The sequence below is a fragment of the Sinohyriopsis cumingii genome, chromosome 4 (genome assembly GCF_028554795.1).
Source record: "Sinohyriopsis cumingii isolate HCF-2022 chromosome 4, ASM2855479v2, whole genome shotgun sequence".
Lineage (NCBI taxonomy): Eukaryota > Metazoa > Mollusca > Bivalvia > Unionida > Unionidae > Sinohyriopsis > Sinohyriopsis cumingii.
Window position 1 is genome coordinate 83,077,403 of NC_142964.1, and position 13,919 is coordinate 83,091,321.

The window sequence follows — 13,919 nt, forward strand, 5'->3', positions numbered from 1 at the left end:
TGACTGCTTAGAAAAATATTTGACAAACTTGAGGGTGGATCAAGGAAAATTGATGGTGGTGGTGTCATAAATAAGTAGGCATGAAATCTTTGGGATGGAATACCTGGTGGGAGCCCATAGGTGAATGTTTTGTATATTAAGCTTTTTCAGGGTATAATTTTAACCTTCTAACGATAAAGAAAGAAAACTTACAAGCAGGTTGTTTTGTGCTCATTTTTTGGGGTGGGCATCTGCCAGTTCCACCCCCACCCCAATAATCACTCGCGCATGAAAAGTTAGTCATTAACCTCATTTTGTCTGCAATGAGTAGCATTTCAGAAGATAAATCACCCATTTTCAGGATGGAACATTCAACAGTTTGAAAAGAAACTGCTAAAAAGTAAGTCAGTGCAGCCTATTTTTGTCCTTGGTGAGCAGTATCCCTTAAAATTAATGTACCAATAAATTTTGATGAAAGTGCATGCATAAGTGTTGAGAATATGTTCATCAAGTTCCGGTGGCCAAAGTGTTAGAGCAACTGCCTTGGATGTGGGAGGTTGCAGGTTGTAAGCCGGGGCCAAATCTTATCAAAGACTAAAAAAATCGAAATAGTAGCTACCTCACTTGGTGCTCAGCATTAACAGGTTAATATTAGGACTGGTGAGCCTGGTTTAAGGATAATATGACTGGGTAAGACATACATGTCTGTGCCATGATGCCCCAGTGCTAGCCATCACTGTCAACTGCCACAATGCAGACATCGTAGCGATATGACTAAAATTGTTAAAACTACATTAAAAATCTAAATCACACACACATTGGGTTTGATAACTGTACAAACCAATGTCAGAGTGACAGAGCTAATTACGAGTACTGTAAATGGCACCTTATACACTCGCCATGTTAAATACTCCACTATTTATTTATATTTTTGTATGGACACCATTTTTGTTCTTTCAGTATGTGACCTTGACCTTGGCCATTCTAGCCCCAAGATCATTAGGCTTCTTCCTTACCTGAAGTGCAAGCCATTCACAAAGTTGGAGCCAGGTCTGTGATGTAGAACAACTGTTACTATGTTTTTTATTATCAGCCAGTGACTTCTAACTTTGGACCCAAAAATCAATAGCATTTTTCGTTACCACAAAATCTGGTTAAGGTTCATGTTGTTGAACCAATGTTATTCTGCAGAAACCAATTTTTCATAATTTCAATCAGCCCTACCTTTCACCTTTTTGGATTCTTCCTTACACCAGTTGCGAGCATCCATAAAGCTTGCTAATTGAAGATGTTGGATAACTCCTGTTATTATGCAGAAACACTTATTTTTTATTTAAGAGTGACCTTGACCACTGGCATTTTAAACCCAAAATAGAGTTCTTCCTTACCCCATGTACAAGACAGCCACAAAGTTTGGTAGATGAAAACTATTGTGTAGAAACCATTTTCCTTTTTTCAGTCATACTGACCTTGACATGTGAGATAATGCAATCACTGGAGGATGAAAAGTAGTTCCTTGTGAACTTACGAGATTTTATGTAAATACATACTTATACAAGGTATCAAGAACCTGAGTTAAATGCAGAAACTTTGCTATAAAGGGATATCTGTGTCTTGTCTATGCTTCACAGGTTAGAAAATAAAAAGATTTTACTACAGGCCATTAAAAAATACTTTTTTTTAATTGCATTGTATTGTTTACCGAGAAGCAAACAAAACTTGTGTACTGACTTATACCTACTTACAATTTATAGATATACAGATCTTAAGTTTCTTACAAAAATCAGATTCAAAATATAGAAAACTATGATACACAGATTTGTTGTATATAGAAGTATGAAATCGATAGTGATGTAGGTAATGTATAAGTAAATATTTAGTACAGGAATGTAAAGGTCTGCAAACTTGAACTTTTAAGTACATACATTTGTACAAGTTAGCTTTGTGTGTTTAGTATGATACAGGTAATGAAACCCAGCTGAAGAGATTCTAACAGAAATTAGTCTTTCTGTAATAAATGCCATTCATACAATCCATGCATCACAATGAATTTTTCTTTATGCACATTCAACATTCAATACACAAAGAAGCCACGAATTAACAGTGGAACACATCTACAGCAGACTGTAAAGGGACCAGTTACACGTACATTGCTTTTCTTTCGCTAAAACAATATTTCATTAAAACAAGAAAAAATATATAAATAGCATGAACAATGAATATATATTAAGAAATGAATATTAAATTTGTTCCTTATGAACTGGTTAAATCTAGACATGAAGTTATTACTGGGAAGTTCCTCCATACCTGTTTAGAGATTTGTCTATATACGTCTTCATTACTAATGACTCTTCTATACACATTTCTCAAAGTGGAAGACATATAAAAAAAGAGACAACAAAATTTGACACAGGTTGGACGGCTAAATATATTTAGCAAAATGGAAATGTAAATCGAAGGTAATGAATTGTTCCAATAATTCAAAACAACACGGATAGATTATTGATAATAAATGGTTTATATGTTGGTAATGAAAATAAATTTTTTATGTCCTTTATTAACATAATAACTTGTACAAACAAGGCACTTGTTACAATCGAGATTTGCATGGAATGAAGCGTTATCCAACTCAACCTTTCGACCTAAGCTATTTGTTGATCATAATTTATTCACAACCTTTCAACCTAAGCCATTTGTTGATCATAATTTATTCACAACTTTCATTAGTGGCTACCAAATATCAAGCTGAACTATTTGTTATACTGTATGCAGTTTCACCCAAGTGTCAAATTTAGAGCCAGTGTAGGTCACTGATTACCAGATACCAAGGTAGTGTTCAGTATAAAACATGTACAAATTAAATTGGTTTTTAATTTCACTGTCATTTAATTATTACAAAATGTTCACTATCCATTGCTCTTTTAAATAAATGGGGAAATTTTCACAAGAAAATCTGTTTTAGAAAAATGCTACCTGATGGAGTAGGTGTGGTCTCCTTGCTACAGGGAGTCTGGTGATTTGTCAATTAGAATGGAAATGTAAATGTAAAGTATTATAAAACTGGCAATAAATGTAAAACAATGGCACTCAGTTATTCATATGGTTCCAAGACCAGGATCTACCTCATAAATCTAGGCCTGATGAATTTGATCCTATGGAAAGAAGTGATAGCTGATGTACTTCTTCCAAATTTGATTTATTCAGTATACAGTTTCAATTTGTATCAGAGCAAGTTACCTATTTCTTTACAGAAAATATGAATTAAGTTTGGGTTTCTTTTGAAAAAGGTCATGATTTATGAGAAAATGTCGATACAGCACATTCTTCATTATTACCAACATTATCATCTATTTTTATTGTTTGGTGAAGTTGGAACAATATTTCCATTAAAAACCATAAACAAACTTGTATTAAAGTAGAATTATTTGCATTACATCTAAACCTTCACAACTATTTCTATATAATTTATCAATAGTCTGAAGAAAAATCATTGTCCACTTACAAAATAGTCCAGTTTATATATTTTCCAGTAGAATGTTCTATTTAGCAAACAAAAGTTGAATCTATGAAAGGTCATGATTTGTTATTTCTGCTTTGTCCATACATGCTCACTGGTTCTTCTAACTCTTCTAAGTCCAATTTCTGAAGGAGGAGTTGAGAACCAAGCAAATGAAAGCTGGTTACAAGTCAACTAATGGAAGAAACAATTATTTCTACATTTTATATGTGGGATTTTCAGTTGCCAAGTCATCAAAAAAAAGTTTTTCCTGGTCAAGATGTTCTAAAGAACCTTAATAGACTCTGATAAATTTCAACTAGTAAAATTTGTAGAAAAAGAGAGAGGCTAATTCTTAGCTCGTTGATCTAATATGTATTCCTCTTTGAAGCAAACACATTATAGCCATATGATAGATTTTACAGACTGACCTTTCTATGATTTCACAATATTTCTTAATAACAGCTGCAAAAGTTATGAATTCTAAATTACATTTTAAAAAATCCCGTCTTATTTATCTTATTAAAATAAGCCTTTGGCAAGGTGAGCTGTAAATAGACAATGTTGAAAATATACATCTGAATATAGATATGAACATGTTTGTAAATGAACCAGATCATAATTGTAAATTTGAGGCAAAAGACAATATGTCGGGTTTTATTTGTTTCCATTTTTTTAAGCAGATGAAAATGAACAGAAATGTAAATATTAAGCAAACTTTTCTTTTTAAAGCAGTGTAAAGGGAGAGGACACAAAGTCTGTCATAATTTGAAGATATTCATTTGTCCAAAAGGTCCAGTTCAGCTAGTCTGGTTAGTAAGTCATCTCATATACCTAGACTAATACACTCCTCCCTCAATACCTTGACAATTTTCTTGAATGACACCCACGTTCCCTTCTGAGTGATCAAATACCATTATCAAAACCTGGCAACCAGCTGAGCCAGAAGAGTCCCCAAATATATGGGTGGGAATACAAAGTGTATGTGTTGTGGTCAGGAATCAAACCTGGTTTATCTGTCTTGCAGTCAGGCACACATACCACTACTGTATAGCAAGAGTACCATGAACAGCTCATATATACACACCCCATATTTAATAGTATTCTATGTAAATAACTAAAATTTTAGTGCACAAAGCATTTTTCTTCCTCAGTCACAGTGACCTTGATCTCTTAACTTTTGGTCCCAAAATCAATATGCTTCTTCCTTATTGTAAGTCATCCAAAATTTGGTCAAGGCCTATGATAAAGGACCAGTATTGTTGTGCAGAAACCCTATTTCTTCTTTCAGTCAAAAGAGACCTTGACCTTGACCTCAAAATCAGTGGGTTTCTTATTTTACCCAAGTGCAAGCCATCTTGAAGAAAAAAAATATTTTCAAGGACTTCTTGCTTATTTTTGAAAGATGTTAGCTCATTAAAACTGATAACTGTCAACCTAATTATTACTGAACCATGGACTATAAAGCTATTAAATCTCTGTGTTTGTCTTTAGTGCATCTAGTGTACAGTTATCGCTCAATCCAGGGTAAACAATAGCCACCATGTTTGCTCAGTCATCTGACATATACATCCAAGTACTGAACAATGGGGTGAACTAAAAATCATAAAAATCATTCTCACCAAAATTTATAAATCAATTTACCTATTTAAGGAAAAATAATAGCCCGACAATGCTTGCTCAATCATCATACACATACAGGCCCCAAAAGCAATGCCAGTGTTGCAATAAATTTATCATCATAACTGTCAGGAGCAGTTTTGGTCATTGCCATATACATGTGCCCCCACTCCCAATTCATCTTACATCTTTTAACTTCTTAAATATGCATATATTGCCACATTGTCTTTCACATAAGTTTTTAAGTCATTTATGACTTTATCTTTGTCTAAAATCTGATGTTTTTCAATTATCTTAAAATGTGGTCAGAAATGCTGACATCAGCTTCTGATCACTCAGATATAAAAAGGCCGTTAGTCATTGTAATGTACTGTTGTTGAATACTGATTGGAACAGAACCATATAAGTTGAATAGGTGAGAATTTGCTGTTACAATCAGACACTAATCCCTGCATTTGCTCTGCAGTAATCCAAAGCTAGGAGTTATCAGCACAGGTTTAAGCAAATATAGAGTTCATTTTAGTCATTGTTTCCCTGTCTTTTAGGGAATGACTCAACTGTTGTTTGGGGATGGGTTGGGGGATCACTCAAATGATTTACTCCCAAAGTTGGTTGAAGCACTTTTACAAATGGATTCAAATGTAACCTAGGCGAGAAATTATAGAATTTATGCTTCTTTGTGCACATTTTGATTGAGTAACTATTATGGATTTTCAGTGCGATCGGTCTATGAGTAGACATCACTATTCTCGTGCATGTAATCTTATATATATCATTACACAGTGTCTGCTTTAAAATAAATAAATGTAATTTTTCTCTTAAGTATTTCTCATGAAATATGCATAGATTTAAATGAGTAACTGTATCAATGAAGTCCTGTAGCTTTGCACCCCTCCCCTCCTTGTTCTATATAGCTACGAAGATACACATGCAACAATTTCATTAAATAACTTTGTCAGGATAATGCACAATATGTTACATAACAATGACACTTTGTACACCCTGACCATTATGTTGTAACAGGATTCATGATATTGTGTGAGAACTATTTTTCCTCTTACAGTCACAATGACCTTGACCTTGGACATGTTGGCTTCAAAATCTACAGGGTTCTTCCCTACTTCAAATGCAAACCATCCACAAAGTTTGGAAAGTGTAGATGGTGGACAGCTCAACTTACTGTACAGAAATGAAACTGGTAACACAGACATACGAACAAGTAACATCATAATACCTGGCAGGCATATAAAAATATGTTGCAGAAGTGTCAATAAATGAAAAAATCTCTGACAGTTTATAGCTCTGAGTAAACAATTGATGGACAAATTTAGACATTCTTTTGTAAAGATGAAATCTGAGTTCCATAGAATGCTAAAATATTTACTTGCAAAAACTTTAACACAGAACATTAAGGCTGATACTGTCCAGGAAAATGATACCTGCCACTGGCTAATGCATGCAAGGCATGGGATCTGAATCCTATATGAGCAAGAAGATATCACAGATGTGTCATCAGATCACGACTTGAGCTTTGAGCAGACATTCTCAAATCTGTCATCAACAAATTTGGGAACTTAACAAAACTCTAGTTAAGCAAATGTTTATAAATATCTTTAAGAAAACAAAATAAAAGCAAAAAAGGGAATTCAAGTATATATTGGAAAACAGTGGTTACCGTTGAGGGTGGGGGAGGGAAGGTCAATGTGATGGAATGAGAATTGGCAGGAAAGGTAGCAAGTATACAACATGAAACAACAAGTGGCAAGGTGACATGTTACTGTAAATATAATATGTATTACAAAATGTATATGTTATTGCTCTATATACAGCAGTTTATGCACACACAAAAGAATGTCTTCTGGTAATGAATGCATAAGGTTATATTATGTGCAATTTAAGTTCATCACAGACATATAATACAAGCAAGCTGTTTGATAATGTATAACTTTGACAGCACATATATTAATTACTTGATTACTTGGCATAACTCAACTAACTTACTCAAAATCCTTAAACTCCCTATAACTTACAAAAACATAAAATCTCCAAAAAATAAAAATAAAAAGATTTTGTCCCATGTCCCTCAGCCTGTCCAATATTTGTTCTTAATACATGGTTTGTATTAATTTTATTCCAAACTGTTAGAGGACATTGACCTGCTCATGAAAAGTTGTGAAAATAAAATTACATAGATTTGTTTCCAGTAATCTCTTGGCACTAATTAATGACCCAAAAAGAACCATGCTGCCCCTCTCTTCCCTACGTTTGCATATTTCATGTACTGGTACTCATAATACCACATAAATTCAAGACAAACCCTGCCCAGATAACATGGACACCAATTGTATCACTTACTAATATTTAAATTCAACTCAGAAATCTAGTGTGAAAGGTCAATGTCCTCTAGGCTATCAGTGTTGTCTGCATTCCAACATGTTGCCCATTGCCACAAACATTGCCTAATATCTTTCATCCCACCCTTCACAATATCTGTTTCACTACCAATACATGTAGTATGGCTGCATCCAAAACCTGTTATACTTTGGTTTATTTAACAAACTACTGGCTGCTGGAGATAATCAGCTAAATTCTAAGGACCCAGTCAAATAAAGTTTCTTCATCTTGCACTGCCTTTACATAAAAGTGTCAATAGTCAAATGACTGAATCCTTCCTAACTTAAGTTCAGCTTCTAAATGCAACCACAGTTACAATTCAGTCCATATATTGGATTGTCCATGAGTTATAAATCTTGGTATGTTCTTATTGTTGTTATTGCCTCGAGCCTGAGCCTGTCTGGAACTGGTATTTGTTACAACCCCATCTCTGAATTGTTCCTCTCTCTTGGATGGTGAACCATATGGTACATTTGACGGTATTTGGTTTCCATAATTAACACCATGTGGGCTGCTAAAAGGAGTGGATGGGTAGTTTTTGGCTGGTGGATAATTGGATAAATAGGTGGAGTTTGATGGGTGCTCAGTTCGCATGTCACCGCCTGTCTGGTAGAATGGATGCTGAACAAGGGATCCAGTCTGTGGAGATGACTGGATAAACTGAGGCTGAGACTGTTGTGATGGGGCATCAGCTCTTGGTCTTCCAGAAGAATCTGTGATGGAACCCTATAAGACAAGAAATAAAATAGATAAGAAAAATAGCTTATATCAAACATGGGTTTCAATTTTTAAAAAAGTTCAGATGCCAATGAAATGGACCATTCTTATACATATGTACTGGAATATTGTATCATTATTCAATTTTAGCATAGGAGTACACTGTAAGTTTATAATCCGCTGAACATGTCCATTATAATCGGCTGCTTTGGAGCTGAAAGTCTGTCATACATACATACATACATACATACATACATACATACATACATACATACATACATACACACACACACATACATACATACATACATACACTGATTGCAAAATCTTGGAGAAAAAAATCTTTTTTTCCTTCCAAATACCAGATCCACATAATGGGTCCAAAAATACAAAAAAAGACTGCTTCCTTCAATTACTTACTAAGTTGTCATGAAGAATTGATTGTGGATGAATGCAAGGCTTATAGACTTGTATACTGAAAGACTGACAGACTTTACTTAGCTGAAGCACTCACTACAAATCTTGGTATCAAAAGTAACAAACCAAAGTATTAGATGAGGAAAAAACACTATCACAAATAGCACATGATACCCCATACAAATTAAGGTGAGTTTTGCAGTATACTACAAGTAAACATGAAAAGAAATGTAAGACATGGTTCGAACAGTACTCCTTGGTCAATCTTCACCCATGTGAATTTGTTCCTGACCTAAAATTTCCCTAGAACTGAGATGCAATACACTCATCCTTGGGCTTATGGAAATAAATGTAGTAAATTTCCCTAGAACTGAGATGCAATACACTCATCCTTGGGCTTATGGAAATAAATGTAGTAAATTTCCCAAGAACTGAGATGCAATACTGCTCAACCTTGGGCTTATGGAAATAAATGTAGTAAATTTCCCTAGAACTGAGATGCAATACACTCATCCTTGGGCTTATGGAAATAAATGTAGTAAATTTCCCTAGAACTGAGATGCAATACTGCTCATTCTTGGGCTTATGGAAATATTTGTATTAAATTTCCCTAGAACAGGGTTGGGCAAACTATGGCCTGTGGGCTGCATGCGGCCCACCAAGGGTTTTCATGCGGCCTAGGAACAAGTCATCATTCGCACTGACTCTGTTTATGTTACTCTGTTTATCAAAAAAAAGTGCTTCTTTTGAAGTTTAAGTTTTCAAATATTAACAACATATTAACAACTGAAAATTAATTAGATGTTATTTAGAAAAACCTTCTGTTTTTGCTATTTCAAATATTAATTATTTTACTTAATGAACTATGTGGCCCGTGACAAGGTGTATGTTTGTGTATGTGGCACTTGCACTGGAAAGTTTGCCCACCTCTGCCCTAGAACTGAGTTGCAATATGGCTCATCCTTGGACTAATGAAAATATCTGTATTAAATTTCTCTAGAACTGAGATGCAATACTGCTCATCCTTGGGCTAATGGAAATAAATGTATTAAATTTCATTTCATTCTATTATAAGAGCTAGAGGTTCCCATCCAGAAATAGAATGCATCTGCAAAATCTATTTTTTAAAGCAAAAGTGACCATGACCTTGGAGCTACTGACCAAAAGATAAAAATGATTTTTCATTATGCTAAGGGGAAATCCAATCCAAAGTTGCATCGAAATCTATTTATAAAAACCAACTTTATTCTCCACCAATGAAAGGCATAGGTAAATCTCTCTTTCTTCTTAGTAACAGTGACCTTGTCCATAGAGACAGTGAACCAAAATCAGAAAGATTGTTCTTTGGGCTAAGACGAACACATGTAATAACCAGAGTTGAAATCTGTTCACTACAGCTTACATTATTATCTGGTAACTAAACTGAAGGTCAGCTCAGTTTCTTCCATATTTACCTCAACCTGTCCACTATGGGTCACTACACTCATATGCCATTAAGGTACTGATTCTACATATGCCCACAATGAAAAAGACTGAATAAACAGGGTATGCTGCAGGCACTTCCATATTTCTTTATTGCTATAAATCAACTATATTTCTGCATAAATCTTTGAATGTATGCTCTCAAATACTATAGAAAACAGCTATATCAGAAGGTAAGTATGACGAAAAAATGCACATTAATCATGATATGGGTTTAAATTTAAAATAAAAATCATTGTGCAGAAAAACTGAACAATTATTTTTTTTTAAACAGAAGCAAGAAATTTCAATTACAAGATGCCCAATTTAAACTAAGTGGAATTCTGAAATTTGACAAATTATCTGTAGAAGAAAAGTGATTGGAAATCATCCATTTGATATATCTGACAGTTTGATTGTTTACAGTTCTGATATTTAATCATATACTAATTTGTGTGTGTGTGTGCACATTATCATTACTTTCTCCTTTTCTTGGAAACTGATGAACAACTTACTATAATATTTTAGATAAAGAATATTTTTTAAATGTCAGCTTATTTTTATGACTTTGTAATATAAGTAATTTGTGGTAAGAAGTAAAAAATTTCTTTCATACTGTTCTTGATACATACACAAGTAAAAAAATTATCTTTATATGAATTTGATTAAAAAATATATAAAAGGATCATACAAATGTAACCAAAGTCTTTGACATGCAAATTCATTTATAGCTTTTAAGTCTTCAGGCTATTTATAAATTTGACATTCATCAACACAGAGAACTGAATTTAATTTATTGATCAATTGATTCATGTAATTATTTGTTAAAAATACTAATAATTTAATTCATCTGTGTATCTCATAAAAATGTATGAAAATTAGTGAACAAAAAAATATGTGAGCAAAACTGGAGGTATGAAAATGATTTTATTTTGGCATGATTGATAAGGACCAACAAAATTAAATACATTCTTTTGAAGATGATTTCATAAAATCAGTTATATAATTAAAAATATAGAAATATGAAATAAATAACTGTGGAAAATAAAAAGTATAACATGAATTACAACTGCTGGATAAAAGCAAACCAATTACACAAAACTACACAGGAACAGTTTGACAAAAATAAAACTTCAGGGTAATGAGTTTACTAAATATTGTTTTCACAGTAATTCACTTTTAAGCTAAATGCAAGTGCAAATAAATGATATTTACATTAAATGTGTATGAATATTGTTGTTGTTGTTGTAGGGTTTAACACCATTTTTCAGCACACGATAGGCTATACATGGTGGCCAGTATTAACAGTGGAGGAAGAACACGGTAAAACCCCGGAAAGAACCACCGACCCACGAGAAGCTACTGGCAAGCTTTCTCACATACCCACGTTGGCTGAATCCGAGACTCGAACCCACGCAGACAGAGGTGAGATGGCAGTGATCCGTAACGGAGAGCACTTTAGACCACTCGGCCACTCGGGGCCCCGTGTATGAATATAGCTTCAAATACAGTAATGACAGAATCTTGCGTGATACACAATTGGCTGTGCCATTTAAAACAGTAATGGAAAGGTCTAAAACAATAGTCCTTTTAATGGGCTGACACTGTCAGAGAAGACTTTCCAGGAATTCAAGATAAGACCATTCTTCCTTTCAACTGTTGAGTGTTGAAATAATTTCCAATATTCTTGGGTAATAAGATTTTCAAACTGGCTCCTGTGTTAGCCATATTGGAGGTATGACCAGCATCATTTTCGGTTAGGACAAATGAGACACCTTTAGAAGAAAATACAACCATCCATTCAGGAGAATTAGTGACAAAATTACTTTGTGGTGACCATATTGATGGGCAACAATTTTATTATGATCACTTTTGTTTAAAACTCAATATCAATCAAATCAACCTTTCAGAAGAATTAGCGATAAGAATTTCAATATGGTCATTGTGGCAGCCATACTGCTGGCTCCATTTTAAGTTCGGACCAGCTAGAGATCATAAGAATTCTTTTGGTGAAATCCCTATGTTGATATGACAGATGTCAGTTTAGCACCATTTTCTTCTTGCATCAAGTAGACATCATTATAAGTCTTGTGAAAACCCAATGACAATATGACTTTCCATCCAGGAGGTGTTGCAATAAGATTTCCAAGATGACTGCTATGGTGGCCATATTGAATATCAGATTGGCCACATCTTTATTTAAGACCAACAATGCACTATGAAAAGTTTTCTGGTGAATCACCATGCTGAATTTCCACTCAGAAGGAGTAGCAATAACAAGATGGCTGCTGTGGTGGCCATATTTGATGTCAGATCAGCACCATTTTCATTAGGACCAACCAGATATAATATAAATATTTACTGAAAACCCCATGTTCATATGACAATCCATTCATGAGGAGAAGCTATAAACAAGATTGTCAAGATGGCCATTTTTGTAGTAACAAACTTGTGCTAATGGACAGACAGGTGGCAGATGACTCACTATGTACAACTGGCCCTTTGATAAGACCTTATGGTTTATGAACAGAAGAGCTCAAAAAGTCATACAATTAAATCAAGAAAGTTTCTTTCACTTTCCAAGACTGATGATTGGACAGTGTTTATAGCAATACTGTAACACTAGTTGCTATAAACAAGGATTCTGCTGTTGAACACTGTACCTTGCTACCTTATACTGTACAACACTTCAATACAACTTAATTGCTGACAATGACAACAGCTTTCATGCTGTCACCACTGCTGCCACAAGAAATATATGTCTCATCACATGCAAAAAATATGTGCTAAACAAAAATAACAAGATCATAAAACAGCTCACTCATGCAAACTCCTCATGTAGGGATAAAACTGCACTCTTATTGAGTGTGGTATGTTAGTGGAAGATGGATGACCATTCCAAGAACATATTTGTGTTATTAGTACTGATCAACCTAACATGTGCTGATTCTATCCAAAGTTCTGTGTGATTATTATACAGTTATAAAGTGCTGTATAAACAATGATGTTTTCAACACTATGATAGCAGCTTAAGCTATTCATGGCTTCAAAAAGACAAAGAAAAATCAAAGCAACTATGAACAATGCACAAGCTATATTTCAACTACATACAATAAAAAGTTCATAGCTAAAAAGCTAAGAGAAGAAAGAAAAAGTCATTAGAACCTGAAGAACCTGAAAAGAACAAAGTAACAGACGGATTGAAATCTTTTAGGGCGCAACAAGGAAATATGAAGGAATTTCATTCCCTGCCTTTTCAGGGTGAGAGGTTATCATTCATTAATCTTAAATGGTTATAAAATTATGGAGTGGAAGAGATGGTAATATGAGAAATTTAAAACAATGTGCCATAACCTTGAGACTGAAGGACAATGAACCAAATGACACATCTAGTAATGATGTATATCAAGTTTTCATTCCTTAATCTCAAATAGTTTTCAAGCAGAACAGATGGAAAACTTGAAAAGTGAGTAATGACCTTAACCTCCAAGATATCACCCCCAATGTGGTATATGACACATCTTCATGTACTTACAAACATGTACATCAAGTTACATCCCTTAGTTTCAATTTTAACAAGCTCTGCAATTATGAAGTTGAAGAGAAAAGGTGATTTAAATATGAAAATATTAAGACCTTGACTTTGAAGATAGCACTCCCAATGTGATACACCTTATAGTGATAATTTATAATTATACCATTTTTCATCCCTCAATCTCAAATGGCTTCACAATTATGAAATTGCATATATTAAGAAGTGACCTTGACCCTAAAGACAGTAAATTGAAAACTGTATGCAACACACATTGTAGTGATGATGTACAAGTATATCATA

General features: G+C 34.1%; 1 protein-coding gene across 8 annotated transcripts in view; it reads right to left on the reverse strand.

The window, feature by feature from the left end:
* Positions 1-1,642: 1,642 nt before the first annotated feature.
* The window catches only part of LOC149801558 (uncharacterized), a 190,879-nt gene continuing 178,602 nt past the window's right edge, over positions 1,643-13,919 (reverse strand). For 7 of the 8 annotated variants that reach the window (XM_089955768.1, XM_089955767.1, XM_089955773.1 and 4 more), the window contains one exon: positions 1,643-8,215. In XM_089955768.1, coding sequence (XP_089811894.1) covers positions 7,802-8,215 — 414 coding nt within the window. In that variant the 3' untranslated portion in view covers positions 1,643-7,801. The remainder of the gene's footprint in view (positions 8,216-13,919) is intronic. The other variant, XM_089955774.1, reaches the window with a different exon arrangement.